The sequence below is a fragment of the Cibotium barometz genome, chromosome 12 (genome assembly GCF_041138505.1).
Source record: "Cibotium barometz isolate CiBa-2024 chromosome 12, ASM4113850v1, whole genome shotgun sequence".
NCBI classification, from domain to species: domain Eukaryota; kingdom Viridiplantae; phylum Streptophyta; class Polypodiopsida; order Cyatheales; family Cibotiaceae; genus Cibotium; species Cibotium barometz.
Window position 1 is genome coordinate 43188962 of NC_141057.1, and position 19082 is coordinate 43208043.

The following is a 19082-nucleotide window of genomic DNA, read 5'->3' on the forward strand; positions in this document are numbered from 1 at the left end:
ATTAATGCCACGTTAATTAATGCCACTAACGTGGCATTAATTAATGGACTCTAAAGTCCCTTACTCTAAAGGGTCGTGCCCTCTTGCCCCACCTCCCTTCACTATCGAAGCTCTCTGATGAGAAGCACCACCGCCACGCCTCGCGCTCCTCCTTTGCTAACGGGTTGCTTCGGTCTACTTTGGATTGGCTTGATGCAAGTGACGCACTGATCAGGCGAAAGGATCCCCCGATCTGTCAAGAAGCCACTGCGAACCGAAACCCTAAGAATGCCCACTGCAGAAAGAAAACACCATGGCTACGGGCGATTTTCCAAGCGAGAGAGAGAGAGAGAGAGAGAGAGAGAGAGAGAGAGAGAGAGAGAGACGATTGGTATATTCGTCTTCCTCCTTGAACCCCCTTCCAAGGCGAGCTTACCCTCTTGCACACAGGAACATGCACCGAGAAACCATGCATGCAATCCAAGTATCCAAGTCACTAAAACAGGCAGATTTGATTCATTTTGAAAAATATCTTAAAACCTTTGAGACAGACACATTCGTTAATTAATTAATACCTAAAAAAGATTTTGGTTGCATATTGGGGCACTTATTTAGTTGGACACTTATTTAGTTGGACACTGACTGAGTGTCCAACGGTGTGCACAGTGAGTCCTCGCCATCTTTTTCCTGCGTTGAAGGCATGAAGATGGATTTTCTGCTGCTGCTCTACGTTCACCTTGCTTGACTAACACGCCTCCTCGGCTTCACAATCCCATCATCCATCATGCCTCCTTACAAAACAGAGATCGAGTGTACGGCATACTGTAGGTACGATCTCCTTTAACCATTCCGTTCTTTTCTTAATCGTTTAGATCTCCTTCTTTAAGGTCTCCCGTAATCTTGCAATGGTAGCCTTAGAAGAGTGTTTATCAAGATTTCTCCGCTCAATAAATGTAGAGAGGTGAAACTCAGTGAAAAAAAAACAGTGATGACCTTAGCTTTTTTTGCAAAATGGAGTGGGGCAGGTAAAATCACCCTTGTTTTGTGCAAGTGTAGCTGCTTGAGAGCAGTTTCCTAGCATAGATAAGGCAAGCAGAGGCGTAGGACATGACATGTTGATCCATAGTCAAGTCAACCCAGCCCATAGCATCCACAGGGGCGATTCAGGCTTTGTATAACCTGGATCCTGGACTGTTTGTGCAATATATGGCATGATCAATCCAGATTCCCACATAGGAAACTTAAAGCCTAGCCTTCATAAGCCATGGCAAGCAAACCTGTGACAGTTCTCCATTCATTAACTGGTACTGCATCTCGAGCAACCATAAGAAAAGCCTCACCTTACAACTTCTTCTGGAACTCCAAAGTCTCCTCCAAAAGATACTGTATAACCTTGGAGATACTCAGATATGATTCTCTTAACGAGGCCGCCTCATTGGGACCCAAATGGAACATCTGAGCTGTGTGGCATCCTTTTTTGACATTATTGTCTGAAAGGTCCTTTTTGCATCAATCCATACCCACTCTCCAGGATTCCAGTGAAGATCTTTAAAAGGGCAACCATAAAACATTCTCCACTGTGGATCAGTGACCATATGAGGGAGATCTACAAACTAATGCTTGCCATTCTTGGCCATAATCATAACAGGAAGAAACTCTGCATCGGCATGAGGCTGATGTATCAGCAGACTCCTCAGCCTCCACATACTCTTAACAGAATAGTGTGAAGTGTCACTAACAGAGTTCCAAAGAGTGACACCAATCCTTGAAAATACTCCAAGACACTGTATATGAATGTTAGTTGGAGCCATGAATGATCAGAGGGATGATTATGGGGACAGTTCCCGTCCGTGGCCCTTTCTAAGGAGCTTTCACATGCTTGGCCCCTGGCCGGAACCCTAAGGCTTTGCTGGAGCTGCTCTTGGCTACCAAACCTTTCCAAACTTCCTCACATCTGCTCCACCTGCTCTTATACTGATTTTTCCTGTGTCTTTAGCGGCCAACTTCTGTCTTCCGTTGCTCTCATGTTCCCACACCAATTGCCTCTGGGAACTAAATATTCTTTTATAGGTGTGCACTGTGCATCCTTCACAATTTCTGTACAAACCCTATTCCTCAGGGCTCACAGTTCTCAGGAGGGAAAACAAATAGTAGTCTAGTTTTTGGATTTTTGGTTTGAAAGTTTACTTTAAAGCTTTGTTTCATCCCACATCCAGCATTATTTTGGTTTGAGGAAAAAAATTATGCCTACCTAAGTATATCATGAAAATCATCTTTATGACATGATCATTTGATGCTAGTTTTTGGATTTTTGGCTTGAAAGTTTACTTTAAAGCTTTGTTTCATCCCACATCCAGCATTATTTTGGTTTGAGGAAAAAAATTATGCCTACCTAAGTATATCATGAAAATCATCTTTATGATCATTTGATGCTGCCTGCATTTTGAAGTGCACGTTGCTTTTTAAGAGCGCGTGGTTTCAAAGTCTTTATTTTTGGACTTTGTTTCAAGTTGCAGCTGTGGGTATTGTTGCAAGTGGGAGTGGGGATTGCTGCTACCAGGTTCCTTGTATCTGGGGTTTTCACCCTCATGGATGCCCTTCAAGCTGCGTGCTCGTAAAAGAGGATACATAGAGAAAAGAAGGATGCCATTTTTTGCCAAGTAAGTTGTTTTTTAGTACTACATTAGGCATTGAAAACCTTTTACAGGATCTCTCATTTTATTGCTGCATCATTTTTGGTTTATTTGTTGTAGCACATTCTCAGTGAACACAATAGCAAACTAAACACACACCCCGCCCTCCCTCCCCCCCAGCTTCCCGCTCGCAAAGTCTGCTAAACCCCACAGCTATCGTACACTACCATGTACACGTCTAGATGAAGCCATGACACATGCATCCGAGGACCAAAAGTATTGTAAGAACAAGGTTTGTATCTTCTGCTTTTACTGGGAATACAGGATACCCTGAAGCAGGGAAGGATTTTTTTTTGTGCAGGAGGGAGGGGCCTCACAGAAGGAATGCGATTGATGAGTGTTGGTTATAGGTATGTATGATTTGAAGTGTTTGCTGGGAGCCCATGATTGGGGCTGTCAAACCCGGTTAAAAGCCTAACTAGGAAGCTTGGGGATGTGGCCTATCAGAGCTAAATTTTTCCTAGCCGCGGGTTGTGAAGCCCTCACCCTCTCCGCGGCACTCCCTCGTCCACCCCTCTTCTTGGTGTCATATGGAAGCAGCGGAGCGATGGTGGACTTGGCGTAAATCTTTGCCCATGGTGATGTAATTTTTTTTTTCCACACCCATACACGCACCGTGTGTTTCAAAGAGGGAATCCTTGCTGCATACTTGGATTACCCCCCTCCCTGCTGCCGGTGGTGGTAGTCATTCGCTGCATGGCAGGAACTCCCCCCTCTGTGCTGAATATGGAGCACTCCCCCCCCCTCCTTGCTTCGTGCGCTGCAGGCCGTGAGCCCCTCGCTTGCTTCGTGCGGCTGCTGGCCCTGAGCCCCTCGCCGCCGAATAGCGATCGCCATCCACCTCTTCGCTTACTTGCTGGCGGCGCCTTTTCGAAGCGGCATACCTTTTCCTCCGGTCGGCTACGTGATCCAGGCCCGTCACCTTTACACCATTAAAAAAAAAAAACATAACATTGGCACGTGGGTCTCTTTAAAAAAAAAAAAAAAAAAAAAGGGCGTGCGCTAGTGTGAACCGAACCCCCCCTTTCCGTTGGCGATTCGGCAACAACCCCCCCCCCCGCGGCTGTCAAGATGTCGCCATCTCCACGTTCGCCCCCCTCTCCCCGGCGATTCGGCGACCATCCTCCTCCCGGCTGTTAGTGGGTTCTCCCGGCTCTGCCCACGCCACACCGTCTGTGCGCTCTCGCCATCTACGTGCGTGCTTCATGGACAACTTTCCGGAGGAGCCCGACATGCACATCTCCTACCTGAGTTACATCGACGAGATCCCCGAGGGTCTTCTTCCCGAACACAGCCCTCCTCGTGCCCCCACTCCGGAACCGGCGCCACTTTCGGCCGATGCTGGGGGGATTCCAAGTCTCCCGGACTCTCCTATCCTAGTAGCCTCGGCCTCACAGGTGTACCGCATACATGTCAGCAGCCCGCATGTAACCGAACTCGACACTTGGGCGATCTGGACTATTTTCCTCACCTGCGAGCCACTGCACCTTACTCATATCGAGTACTTTCTGTCATGGTACCCTCAGTTGGCACACTTTCTTCCAGAGTGCAAGAGTGCAGTGTGGATGGCCTCCGTAATATCTCCTCCACGCGTCCTCCTGTGACATTCTACTGCGAGATCTTCGTCCTCGATTATACTCCATTATCTCCGGTGCCCAGCTTTTTGGCGGAACCAAACGAAGAAGTGGAAGCAGACGAAGTAACCTGCGAGGACGATCCCGAGGAAGTGGAGGACCCCGACTTCGAGTACGAGGATCGCGTTACTGCCTCTCCAACAGCTGTTCCTTCCATCCTACATTTCGGGTGGACCTTTCCTGCTTCACCTCAGTACTCTCTCTGAGTTCTTCAGATGTCGACTTCGCACGACAACGTACCACCCGCCGATCCTCAGATGGAGGCCTTGCAGATGACCACTCTCCAACAACAGATGGAGGACTTGCAACGGGCCCTTTTCGACGGTATGGCATCAATGCGATCACAAATGGAAGACATACAACAACGGCACCAACACCAGCGCGAGGGATCCAGGAAGTCACAGCGAGCGCGTCGTTCGTGTTCTCCAACATCATCATCATCATCCTCGGTGGGCCAGGAGGACGATCCTTCAACTCCTCCCGATCCGACCGCCGAGGTAGACAATGTTGAACTCAAACTTTTGTATAAATTAATGACCACAGCACAGACAAGAAAGATGGATATCAAGTTACCTGAGCCGTACAATGGCCGCCGCGATAAGCGGTTAATTGATCACTGGCTCTACAAGATGGAGGTTTATTTCTCAAATACCGAATTGCCCGAAAACAAAAAGGTGGCATTGGCCAGTACCTTCTTGAAAGATACCGCTTGCCTTTGGTGGCGACGTAGGATTTCAGATGGCAAGTCTACTCCGACGTGGGATAAATTCCGGTGTGCCTTCGCAAGGCTTTTGAGCCTGCCAATGCGAACTTTCATTCCAGGTCTTCTCTCCGCCGCCTGAGTCAAACTGGCTCCGTGGTCGCGTACATCTTAGAGTTTCAAAAACTGGCTTTGGAGATAGAGACACTTAGCCCCTTTGACCAGCTTCACAGCTTCATTGACGGGTTTGAACCCACGATCCAAGACGAAGTCCATAAGTACAATCTTGCCACCCTGGATGAAGCAATCTCGTATGTTGAGCGCATTAGTGATTACCGGCGTCCTCCCAGGAACTTTTCCTCCGGCGCCCGTTCTTACCAGAGCAGAATCGACCCAATGGGACTAGCCAACCCCAGCGTCCCAATCCTGGACAACCCAACTCTCGGCGACCATATTCTGGACAACAGTCCTTCCGGTCACACTTCTCCCGGCAAGCTCCCGCGTCAAACGCAGGATCCTCTCAGACCGAATCCTCTGGTAGCAGAAACCGAGATTGGTCCCGACAGGACTGTTCGCAGCAATGATCGGCACAACTTTAAGCGAGAAACCTCTTCAGGACAGCAAACCTCTTCATCGACTGCCACTTCATCCCAACCTAGTTGTCCAGGCCTCTGTACAATTTGTTCTGGCGATCACCGGTGGTATGAATGTCCACAGCGCCCTAAACCCTCCAACACGGCGCATTTCTCAGGTGGACAGTTGCCACCATGCCGATCATGACCCGCCTCCTGTTAAAGACAAAAACAAACAACTAGCTTGTTCTGTTCGCGTTTCTGAAGTTGTCAGTACCCTGATGCTTAATGGCCAAAGTACCAACCCTGTTCTGGTAAATCTTTCCAAGCAGGTCCTTAGTCTTTTGGGTTTCATTGGCGACCATCCCATCAATGTGCTGGTGGACAATGGCTGTTCCACTAATTTTGTGGGCACTTCTTTGGTTCACAAGCTTCGCCTACAGACCCGACATTTTGTGGATGCTTTTCAAGTAGAGCTTGCTGATGGTTCCTTCCTTAATTGTAACAAAAAGGTGCGACAACTTCAGTTCCAGATTCAAGATTACCAAGATCACCTTAATTTTTCAGTGATGCCGTTGTCACATTATGACATGATACTGGGACAATCTTGGCTGTATCAATATGATCCAGTGATCAGCCTTCGTTCTCATTCAATCCAGTTATACCATGATGGTTGAGAGCTGGAACTTCGTGGCCTTTTCAGTGCCAAACTCATCACTGTTGTTTCTACCCTGCAAGTCAAACGCCTCGTCCGCAAACGTGACTGTACAACATCCTTAGTCATGTTACGGGAGATTGAAGCAAAAACTAGTGAGCAATCTCAAGCCTCGTCTCATCAACAACTGCTTACTTGGAGCAACCGTTCTTCAGGCCTTTTCAAGATCTGTTTCCGAATGATCTTCCGACGACATTGCCTCCTCGTCGTCCTGTGGATCACCCGATTGATCTTATCCCAGGTCAACCTCCTCCAACCCGAGCTCCATACCGTGTTTCTTACTCTGAATCTCAGGAGATACAAAAGCAATTACAGGAGTTGCTGGACAAAGGTTAGATCCGCCCCAGCAAAAGTCCCTTCGGAGCCCCGGTTTTGCTTGTCAAAAAGAAGGATGGATCAATGCGGCTTTGCATTGATTACCGTGCTCTCAACAAGCCGACAATCAAGAACAAATTCCCTTTGTCTCGTATCGATGAGTTGTTCGACCAACTTCTTGGTGCAAAGGTGTTTTCCAAGATTGATTTGAAGTCCGGCTATCATCAAATTCGTATCCGTAATGGTGATGAATACAAGACAACCTTTTGGACAAAATATGGCCATTATGAATTCTTGGTCATACCTTTTGGATTAACCAATGCCCCGGCCACTTTCATGACCCTGATGAATGAAATTTTTGGGCCGTACTTGGACAAGTTTGTGATCGTTTATCTCGATGATATTCTGGTTTTTAGCCGATCTATGGTTGATCACAAAGAGCATTTACAGATTGTCTTTGAAGTACTCCGCACCAATGTGCTGTACATCAACAAGAAGAAGAGCGATTTTTTCAAGAACCATGTGGAATATCTTGGTCACATCATTTTTGCTAATGGGATTGCAGTAGATCCTAAGAAGATTCAGGCAATTGTGGAATGGCCTTTGCCTCTCACCATTTCAGATGTTCGATCTTTCTTGGGACTTATACATGGTTCTGCCTTTTTTGCTCTCATAAACCCTTGGAGTCTTTTGAAGATGTTAATCTCTCTCTCTCTCTCACCCTTCTCTTTCAAGTGAATTAAAAGTAAAAGAAATGCATTGAAAGACGTTGTTGTACACTAGCACTCAAGCTTCCGCAGTGCTTGTCACAAATTTATACCTTTTCGTAATGGTGAATGCAGAGAGTAATATGCTATATCAGATGTTGGGGTTTGAACTCTTGCCCGGAGCTAGGAAACATGGTGCAGTTGTCACTTGGGCAAGGGCCCATAGGCCAAAAAAAAGATTAAATAATAAAAACGAACAAGTTTATGTCAGAATTGAAAGAATGGATGTAAAACAGAAAAACAGCAAATAGATCTTGCAAAGAAGCACATGTGTAGAAGAACTGAAGTAGAAAACTTGTTATCTGCTGAAGTAGAGCACGAGGGCTGCCCGTAGGTGCATACAACCAACAGCAATAGCTGAATAATGATGTGCTAATGATGCTAACCCAAGCCACCTATTTATAGGTTGGACAAGAGCTGGTCGGCCAGTATAAAAACAGTGGGCTGGCCGACTATGCAAAAAAATACTAGAATAATGTCTAAAAAATAGACAAAAATAAAAGAAAAATATCTAAAATAAGATGAATGCATGGCCTCATAAATCTGGCGAGATACAGCATGAAATATGCACATATATACCCAATCTGGAGATGATAATGCCAACACCTCCTCTTCAGCGCCAGATGGGCGGACCAACTCCAGCATGCTGAAGAAAGACCTCCAAAGAAGCTCGAGGGAGCGGTTTGGTGAAGAGGTCAGCAAGATTGTCCCGAGTGGAATAAATACTCAAGTCGAAGAAGACCAAGCTCAATCCAATCCTGAACAAAATGATAGTGAATCTCAATGTGTTTGGAGCGGCCACGTATCACAGGATTCTGAGCTAAAGCAATGGCACTCTGAGAATCCGAGAAGATGACAACAGGGGAATCATCCGCACAACATAAATGCTCCAAAATTTGATGTATCCATAACGCCTCGGCTCCGGAGAGAAGATAGGATTTGTACTCAGCCTCGGTAGAAGAAGCAGCAACAGTCCTCTACTTTTGAGATTTCCAAGAGACCAATCCTGTACCAAGCATGAAACAATATCCCGTAGTAGATCTCCGAGTATCAATGCAACCAGCCCAATCAGCATCCGTAAAGCCCACCAAAGAAGAATCACCAGAATAAGTGATGCCATAATCTGATGTGCCACGAAGATACCGAAACACTCTCAAAGCTGCCTGCCAATGAGATCTCCGAGGTGCTGAAGAGAATTGGCTGAGTACGCTCATAGCATAAGAGAGATCCGGTCGGGTGTTGACAAGATAAAGCAAGGAGCCAACTAACTGTCGGTATTCTGTGGAATCCACCAAAGGTGTATCATCCTCCTTAGACAATTTCGCATTGGGATCCATAGGACAAGAGAGAGGAGAGCAATCTGTCAAACTATAAGTTGCAAGCAACTTCTCCTGGGAAATGAAGATGCAATCATTTCTCTGCCAAACCTCCAGACCAAGAAAATAATGAAGTAAGCCAAGGTCCGTCATCTCAAACGTGAGGGAAAGTTGAGACTGAACTTGAGTGACCAACTCAATCTGTGAGCCTGCAAGAATGAGGTCATCAACATAAAGCACAATGATGCATATAGCCCCATCAGAAAGAAGCACATAGAGGTTTGGATCTGCATATGACCTCTGAAAACCAAGAGATAACAAGAAAGCATCAATCTTTTGATACCAAGCACGAGGTGCTTGTTTGAGACCATAAAGAGCTTTCTTCAACGAGTAAACATGGTCCTCATGTCCTTGAATCACAAAACCAGGAGGCTGCTCCACATAAACTTCCTCCTCTAAATCACCGTTTAGAAAGGCAGATTTAACATTCATCTGGAATACCGGCCATCTGAAACGAGCAGCCAGAGCCAAAACAATACGAATGGAAGTAAACCTGGCTGTAGGAGCAAATGTCTCATCAAAGTCCTCGCCGGCCTTTTGAGCATATCCACGAGCAACAAGACGGGCCTTGTACTTATCCAAAGTACCATATGCATGAAACTTGACTTTGAAGATCCATTTGACACCAATGACTCGTCGATGTAAAGGCCGTGGTACTAAATCCCATGTATGATTCCTCTCAATAGAGGACATCTCGGCTTCCATAGCGTGTCGCCACTGTGGTTGGGCAAGGGCCTCCTCTTGAGATTTGGGCTCATCAATCGTCTGCAAAGTACTCATAAGAGCATAATTCACTGTGGGAGTGGGAACCCGAGAAGATCTCCTCGGACCGGATGAAGAAGTAGAGACCTGGTCATGCAATTGACTGTCAGAAAGGCCAGAATCTCGAAGTAATTTGTGGACCCAACGGGGTGGACCAGCCCTCCTCACAAATGTGGAAGAGGAAGTATCCGCAGCTGTAATGGACGCACCCGGGGCAGCCGGGGATGAAGAAGGGACGTCCGAGCGTGTGGGAGATGATGTAGAGGCTGTCCAAACTGGCTGAGAAGTTCCGGAAGACGGTCCAGCACTCTGTATGGGGCTGGAAACAGCAGAAACAGGGGCTGAAACAGTAGCAACAGCGGGCTGAATCGTTGCCGAAGTCACCGGAGGCACAAGGGGTGATGAAGTGCCTGATGGGAGCAAAGAAAATTCACCGATATCGGGCGGAAATGGATCAATATCCTTAGAAAACTGCATGGGTGAAGAGGAATCAAATCCAAAGAGGGTCTCATCAAAGCGAGCATCACGAGATATGATGATGTCCTCCAACGCACGATCCCAAAAGCGGTATCCTTTCGACTTCGAACTATATCCTGTAAAGATCATCCTCTTCGACTTCGGGGAAAGTGTAGTCCTCTTTTGACCTGGCACATGTACAAACACAACACAACCAAAAACTCGTAAGTGTGAGATGGAGGGCTTATGTCCAGAAAACGCCTCCTCTGGTGTCTTCCCATCGACCGCCTTTGTGAGAGAGCGATTGATGAGATAAACTGAGGTAGCCACAGCTTCACCCCAGAAAGAGGGAGGAAGACTTGCATGATGCAAGAGGGATCGAGCCATCTCCTTCACTGTTCGGTTCTTCCGCTCCACTACTCCATTGTGTTGAGGAGTATAAGGAACAGCCGTCTGCCGCCGCTGGATGCCTTTAGAAGTAAGAAACTCATCAAAAGGTACAAACTCACCACCATTGTCAGTTCGTAAGAATGAAACTTTGCTTTGAGATTGGTTCTCAACCATTGGAAGCCAAGACCTGAAATTGGCAAATGCATCAGATTTGCGTGCCAAGAAACACACCCATTCCTTCCGTGTGAAGTCATCCACCAAGAGCATATAATAACGGGCCCCGCCAAGGGACTCAACCTCCATAGGGCCAGCCAAGTCTGCATGGATCAACTCAAGTCTCCGAGTAGCTCTATGTGTAGCCTCTTCTGGAAAGGACTCCATGTGATGTTTCCCCATCATGCAAGAGGAACAAATGTGTGGGAGAGCTCTCAACTCTGGAAGTCCACTTACAAGTTGCTTGGAATGAAGCTTTTGTAGAGCGGCAATAGGCACATGACCAAAACGTGAATGCCACAAAGAAGTATCTGCAATAGAAACTAAGGCATGGGAGGGAGAGAAAAGCTGATGAAGATGAGATCCGAGGAAGAAATCTGAGAAGAGAAGTTGGTGATCTTGTAGAGGCCTTCATCATGAACACCATTAGCCACAACCGTAAGAGTCCTCCGATCAATCACCTCATCATCGAAATAAATGCCAAGTCCCTTCCGAGCAGCCATGTTCACTGAAAACAAATTCTTCGAAATACGTGGCACATGTAAAACATCATGTAAAGAAGCAGAGGAACCAAAAGAAATGTTACCAACTCCATGGACAGGGTAAGGAGTCGTCATCTCCAATGCGTATAGAAGAAGAAAGTGGCTTGTAATCCTCCATAATGTGAGAATGTTTGGCCATATGTGCCGAAGTGCCGCTATCACCAATCCACTCAATTTCTTCATGTGTGGCACTCACCTCTGCATCAGAAGTGATCTGTGTGACCACAAGGAAGGAATCCTGTGAAGAAACGGGAGAATCTGTAACTACCATGTATGCCACTTTGGCATTGCCCTCCTCTGGAACCTTGTCCTTGCCTTTGTCCTTGGAATCTTTGTCAGCATCTTTGGAGGTGTCCTTGGCTTTGGCGGCTTTGGAATCATTACGCTTTGCAAAACACCGAGCCTCCGTATGGCCAGGCCTGCCACAATAGGCACACTCCTCCTCTTCGGAACCTTTGGATTCCTTAGAATCCTTGCTTTTGCCCTTCTCGCTTTTGTTGTTGCTGCCTCCTTTGCCTCCTTTGGACTTGCCCTTACTTTGGGCAACAAAGGCAGAATCTGTCTTTCCTTTGCCTCTCAATAAACATTTGTCATGTAAGTAAGTCACAACTTCCTCAAAAGAGGGTAGAGGCTCACGGAAGTAGATGTGATCTTTGAAAGAGTCAAAGGATGATGGCAGCTTACCAAGCAGTTTTATGGATCGGGTTGTTGATCGAGCTCCCATACTCCTCAAGCTGCCTCTTGATCCTTGTGAATTCCCCAATCTTATCAATGATATTATCTGAGTCACTGATGGTAATCTTCTCAAGATCCGCCTCCAACTTAGCAATCTTCACGGAAGACTCTCCCGAACCTCCTCTCAATCTCATTCCACATCTGACTGGCATCACTCTGGGAAGATATGAATTGTGTCTGGATAGATGGTGTCATACAATGGATGATGATGAGACGAGCCCGTGCATCCAGAACCCCATGAAACGCGGGATCCACCAAGTGAGGAGTGGTGACAGAGGGCCACACACCTGCTCCTTCAAGAAGCAATTGCGTATAAAACGACCAAGTATGGTAGTTGGTAGCAGTCAGCTTCATGGAATCACTCACTTGAGGGGGTGAATAGGATGGCACATGGGAAGGGGTTGGGATGAGGGTTTGTGGGAGGGGAGAAACAAGAGAAGTGGTGGTGGTGGGGAATATGGAAGGAAAAGAAGCAGGAATCTGGGAATAAGGTAGAGAAACAGGAAGCTGGGAAGAAGAAGCCTGTGAAGTTGGGGCTTGGGATGGGGGAGAAGAAAAGAGAATCCCCGAGAGAGAAGAATGACTATGACCAAAAGCCATATCCTCTGATAACGCAACAGAATCCTCCTCTTCAACAAAGCTGATCAGAAAATCAGCAAACTCCTCCTCGAAAGCTGAGTGCAGCCAAGAGAAAGGAAGGAGAAGAAGGGATGGGAGGGTGGGAAACCAAAAGGAGAGGTAAGAAATGACTCCGTGGGTTAAAACCCTGTTGCAGCACCAAAATACGGGGCTGAGATCTGAAAACGCAGCACCTTTGTGGAAAACGCAGGTCCTCAACAGAAAACGTAGCTCCTCAGTGGAAAACGCAGCTCCTCAATGGAAAACGCAGGTCCACAGCAGAAAATGCAGCTCCTTTGTAGATGTAGATGCGGTGGATCTTTGCCTACAGCAGTAGATGTAGAAAACGCAGGTCCCTTTGCAACACTGGGCTCAGATACCATGAAAGAATGGCTGTAAAACAGAAAAACAGCAAATAGATCTTGCAAAGAAGCACATGTGCAAAAGAACTGAAGTAGAAAACTTGTTATCTGCTGAAGTAGAGCACGAGGGCTGCCCGTAGGTGCATACAACCAACAACAATAGCTGAATAATGATGTGCTAATGATGCTAACCCAAGCCACCTATTTATAGGTTGGACAAGAGCTGGTCGGCCAGTATAAAAACAGTGGGCTGGCTGACTATGCAAAAAAATACTAGAATAATGTCTAAAAAATAGACAAAAATAGCAGAAAAATATCTAAAATAAGATGAATGCACGGCCTCATAAGTCTAGTCAGATACAGCATGAAATATGCACATATATGCCCAATCTGGAGATGATAATGCCAACAAGAATATGCAGCGGAGATGATAACCAAATCTGAGAACACAAGAGCAAGTACAGTGCAGAAAATAGACAGCACAAGAGGAGGAGAGAGAGAGGCGTGTAACTTTGCTCTATATACACAAGAAGATCCCGAAACAACGATACAAAAGGCATGGGGCAATGGGGCCATTTTATATGGCCCCAAGCATGCAGTTGGCCTTTAGAAAGGCAGCTGACAGGGCCTGAAACTCCACGACCAGCCAAATCCTCCAGTCGGCCAGCACATATCTGAGGTCGGGGACCTGAAGGAACAGTCGGCCAGCCAAATGGGTCCTCCTGCCAACACAGGGCAACCACCCAAGCCATAGAAAAATAGGAAAACATGGGGAAAAAATATGGAGAGTGGGGAAAAATGAGAAAACACCTAATAAGGGCGAGCACACCCACAACAAAGGCCCTGGTGTATAGGCATAGATAGGAGATGACTTCTAACACCCCCTCTCAGCTTGTGGTTGTGAAACCAACCCCAGGGAGCTGGAGTGCTGCCGGAGCAACTCTTGAGATAGCGACTTCGTGAATAGGTCCACGGCACTTTCCTCCGTCGAACAAAACTCTAGCAAGATGTCATCAGCAACAATCTTTTCACGAACAAAGTGCCTCTGGATGACCAAGGATTCCACCAGTGGAAACCCAATCCTGCCAAGTAACCTCTGCACCCTCACCACCTCGCAAGCAGCACCACAAGCAGCCCGGTACTCTGCCTCTGTCGATAAGGCAAGAGACAGCTGCCTCTTACTGCTCCATAAAACTGCTCCTGAGCTGAGGGTAAAATTGTCACCTGAAGTAGATCTCCTCGTGTCTGGATCTCCTCCCCAATCTGAGTCACTCCAACCTTGGAGTCGGACTCCATCCATCAATCCCCCTCCTGTGTAAAAGAGTCCAAGATCCTTCGTATGCTGCAAAAACCACAAGATACGCAATCCTGCCTCCCAAAGAGTCATCTGCAAACATGAGCTCAACAGCCTCAGCAGGAAGCTCCCGTCCAATCTGGTATACATCAACCAAATCAATGAACCATTCTGCTTTTGAGTTAGAGAGGCATCATATTGCTCACAAGGATCAACACCTGTTATGGTGGGAAGCCAAGTCCTGGAAACGTGTTGAAGACCACTCAAGGCCTTCGGAAACCTGTAACCAACCCCCTCTGAATCCGGAACCACAAAGCTTGGAGAATGTGCAACATCCACCTCCTTCTGCAAGTAATCAACTGTCACCTGCTTGGCTTTCCAAGAGGTCCACGTGGAAAGAACTTCCTCATCTACAGGAGTTTCTTTGTCCCGAATACTACGAGACATCAAAGTATAAGTTATTTGTAAAGTTTCCTTTGACTGACGAACACAAGAACTACCAACATCTGTATTGGAAAGTTCCTGCCAACCGCTGCCATCAACTGGCAAGCTATCCTCCATCTGGTCCCGGAAAGCCTGCACATGTAGCGTATCCACACTTAAGTGGCCATTACTAGACTGCCACTCATCACAAAACTGAGGACCTGGGAGAGAGTGTGCTGAAAGTTTGTAAAGTCCATTCTCCACTCCGCCTTCCCAAACTACCTGGCCTGTTGCCAACAAAATGCTCATCAAACTCCACCTGTACGCCAGTCTTGCAAACCTGATGCACTGACAACAAATGAAAACCAAGTGTGGGAACATACAACACCTGGGAGGAATGCTTCCCCCCTCTGCCATCGGGAACTATCTCCAACCTACCCTCACTGTGAACTGGGATAGTGGATGTATCCCTAGTAAGAATGTGACCAGAATACCTACAGAGATCCTGTAAATCTAAACGGGAAGGAGTCATGTGCTTGGAAGCACCACTGTCTAGAATCCACTCTCGAGTATCCGTAGCGGCGAGTCCTCCAACCTCCTCCTTGCCCGAAGAAAATGAAACATCGGTGTCCATCACCTCCAGGTGCACAAATGTTGGAGTCTTCAGGGTTGCTGCTGAGGATTCTTCACCCTTCTCGGTGTTTTGCTTGTGACACTGCCTCCAATAGTGGCCTTTCTCGCCACAATCATTACAGGACCTCTCTGCCTTTAGTTTCTCGCGGTCAGCGTCGGACTTCTTCTCAGAAGACTTCTCCGGTGAAGCCTTCCCTTTGCCCTTGTTACGGCCTTTTGACGGTTGGCCAGTTAAGGCCTCCGAACCTCCGCCCTGTGGAGGGTTCGAGAATCTTTCCTCTTGGTCCAAGACCATGGGCACAAGCTCCTCCCACGTGATGGTGCTGAGCCTGCCACTGGTAATCAAAAACGAGTAGAATGCTGAGTACTGAGAGGGCAAATGCGACAGCAACGTTATGGCCATATCCTCTGATGATATCTCCTTCCCAGCTTGAAGAACTTCTTGCTGAAGAGCTTGCAGCTTGTTAATGTGCTCCCGCATCGTCGATGACTTTGTAGTTCCCCTTCCTCTACCTCCGGCCGTGGAACCCCAACAACAATGAAATCAGCAAGGTCATAAGACTCCAGAACAGATTCCATCGTTACCTTCCAGATGCCGTAGTTATTCCCGTCCAACTGATGGTCCACTGGGAACGTGGGGAGTGTAGGGATCTTCACATGCTTCTCAGCCATCTATAGTAAATCTGCCATTTCGGGGATGTAATTGAAAAAGGGTGGGTGAGTGGGTGGGAACAAAGAAGAACTTACACCTGCAAGTGGCTGTCCAGCAAATCAGCCCGCCTTCCTCTTGCTTCTCCTCTTCCCGAACAGTCCAAAACAGTCCACCAATTAGCAACACAACAGTCCCCCTCTTGCTCACACAACTCCCAAGATCTATCAAGAGCCTAGAGCTCTGATACCATGCCAGAATATGGAACAGAGATGATAACCAAATCTGAGAACACAAGAGCAAGTACAGTGCAGAAAATAGACAGCACAAGAGAAGGAGAGAGAGAGGCGTGTAACTCTGCTCTTTATACACAAGAAGATCCCGAAACAACGATACAAAAGGCATGGGGCAATGGGGCCATTTTATTTGGCCCCAAGCATGCAGTTGGCCTGTAGAAAGGCAGCCGACAGGGCCTGAAACTCCACGACAAGTCAAATCCTCCAGTCGGCCAGCTGTACTCAGTCGGCCAGCACATATCTGAGGTCGGGGACCTGAAGGAACAGTCGGCCAGCCAAATGGGTCCTCCTGCCAACACAGTGCAATCACCCAAGCCATAGGAAAATAGGGAAAAATGGGGAAAAAATATGGAGAGTGGGGAAAAATGAGAAAACACCCAGTAAGGGCGGGCACACCCACAACAAAGGCCCTGGTGTATAGGTATAGACAGGAGATGACTTCTAACAGTTTAATCATAGAGTCAATTTTATTGATAGTGTAATAAATGCTGCATAAGCTCCAAATATGTATTACCTTTATCATAACATTGTATACTAAGTAGGACAACATTACTTTCATTGTCCACTTTATCTTTATTGCCACCACCTTCAAGTGGTAAATGTATACATAGGTCCACAATAATTAATTCAATAAAGTAGATTAAATGATTTGTTAAAATGATCTTGTTCCTAGAGAGCATCTGCACCAATCAGCTTGTTCATCTTGCAACTGCTTGGTAGATGTCATAGACTTCGTCTTATCAGGTCTTGCATTTGCAGGTATTGGACTGCGACTAGTTTGGATGGGTCCCCTTATTATGGTCTCACTTCTAATGGAAGCCATCCAGCACAAGTATGTGGCAATGCTTTTACATTTTTTTGGGATGTAAGTTTTAATGGATGCTAGGATGAGGCTTTTTCAGTCATGTGGAAGTTATGTATTGCATGGATCGAAGTATATGGGAAACATTTGAACCCTCCATCTATAACAACTTAGCTTCATACCTAGGTGCTCTATCCTTATGATCATGCTTAAAGCTGCAGCATGCTAGTTTTCAGGGCTTTTGTATCCATTTAATATTACGTCACCGTCTCTTTACTCTTAAACCCTCCATCTATAACAACTTAGCTTCATACTTAGGTGCTCTATCCTTATGATCATGCTTAAAGCTGCAGCATGCTAGTTTTCAGGGCTTTTGTATCCATTTAATATTACGTCACCGTCTCTTTGCGAGAAATTTTGTTTACAATTACAAAGTCGTGGGTAAAATCTTCCACATTTTTAGGCACTTTTTCCCGTCGTAGGTATTTTCACCCAGTCGTGGGTTTCTTCTACTGGCTGACTTGGCTATTCGTGTTGTATATAAGAACATGTTTTTTGCCATTTAATTCATTCATCATTTTGCTCAAGTGTCGGATCATTGTTGGCTGCTCCAAGTATCTCCTCTGCTTTCGCTTGCTACCTTCAACCATTCTTTCATGGTATCAGAGCGTTGTGGTTCTCAGGCCCTTGCTTCTACACTCTATAGGAAGACTATCAGCCAATGGTTCCTTTTTTTTCCCAGTCCTCCCTCCCTGCAGAGGAGACAATTTTTTTTAAAACACAAATTTTTTATTTCCCTAAGTTTCGTATTTCGCCCCTACCCCCTACCCCGGGCTAATGGTAGCACTGTGCCCTTGCTCCATTAGCCTCTTCCTCCCTTACTTCATCGTGCATCAAGTTGGCTCTCGTCTTCACCTGTGTGCATTGATCTTTCTTTCACCTCACCTAGCGTCTAGGGAGGAGTGGGCATCCCCTAGGTACCTACTTGCAGCCTTTCTGCTGAGGGCGAAGGCAAATGGCAGTCTAAGGGTTCCACTAGCAACAAAGTTGACTCTAAACCTGCTAACAAGCTTGCTCATAAGGATCTTACTTGCCATTATTGTGGTCACAAAGGTCACATTCAACCTGATTGTCGCAAGAAGAAGAGATAAGGTGTTTTTGCAAAGAAGCCCACCAATCAAATCTCTCCGTCTACCAACCAATCCGAGAGATCCTCTTCCACCAATGAGACTGTCTTCGTCGGCATTGAGGAGCTTCCCGCGGACTCACCTGTTCTTGCCACCTCATGTCTTACGGATCGGGTGGTTGTAAGTGGGCCTATCCAACCATGATATTCGGCCTATCCAACCATGAGGCCTCTTGTGTGGGTAATGTGTGACTTAACTCTTCTCTTGGCCAGCCTTCTACCATCTGAGATATGCTTTATGTTTCCTAGCTCTAGCAATGTGCTCTCAGTGTTTTAGATTGCAAAGAAAGGCTACGGTATGTACTTTGACAGTCCAGTTCTTGAGGTCATTGACACCAGGACCTTGCAGATTGTTGCCATAGGTGTACAAGAAGGTGGTCTTTATAGGTTGAAGGACTTTGGTGGCCTTTGAATGAGTCATAGTCTCATTTGCTACAACTTCTTCAAAGCTATCATGCCTTGGTAGCTCAGGTGGATCGGGCACTTGAACTTAGCTTCTCTTCAGTAGCTGTCTTCTCATTTTATGGTCGAGGGTTTTCCGCAGAGCTGAAACCCTCCCACTGCACTTGTGTGGCTTTTTTGCATCGCAAGCAACACAGAGAGCAAGAGCCTTTCCCTCATGAGGCTAGTCATCGGGCTTCTCACATCCTAGAGCTTATACATTAGACTTGTGCGGTTCCATGTGGACTACTACCCATGGTGGTGCCAGGTACTTCGTGCTTATTATTGATGATTTCTCGCGTAAAGTTTGGTTGTATCTCTTGGTGGAAAAATCTTAGGCTTTCTCCCGCTTTCAAGAGCGGGTGGTTCTGGTCGAGAATGCAACCAGACAGAAGGTTCGACAAGTCCGTTCGGACAATGGAGGAGAATTCATCTCCAAAGCCTTCCACAACTTTTGTTCCCAGAAAGGTATTGGCCGTGAGTTCTCCACACCTGACACTCCACAACAAAATGGTGTGATTGAATAAAA

General features: G+C 46.6%; 1 protein-coding gene across 3 annotated transcripts in view; it reads left to right on the forward strand.

Moving 5' to 3' along the window:
- Nucleotides 1–600: 600 nt before the first annotated feature.
- The window catches only part of LOC147633441 (uncharacterized), an 81984-nt gene continuing 63502 nt past the window's right edge, over nt 601–19082 (forward strand). For all 3 annotated transcript variants that reach the window (XM_086806520.1, XM_086806519.1, XM_086806518.1), the window contains exons 1-3: nt 601–807; nt 2496–2639; nt 16884–16956. In XM_086806520.1, coding sequence (XP_086662646.1) covers nt 764–807; nt 2496–2639; nt 16884–16956 — 261 coding nt within the window. In that variant the 5' untranslated portion in view covers nt 601–763. The remainder of the gene's footprint in view (nt 808–2495; nt 2640–16883; nt 16957–19082) is intronic.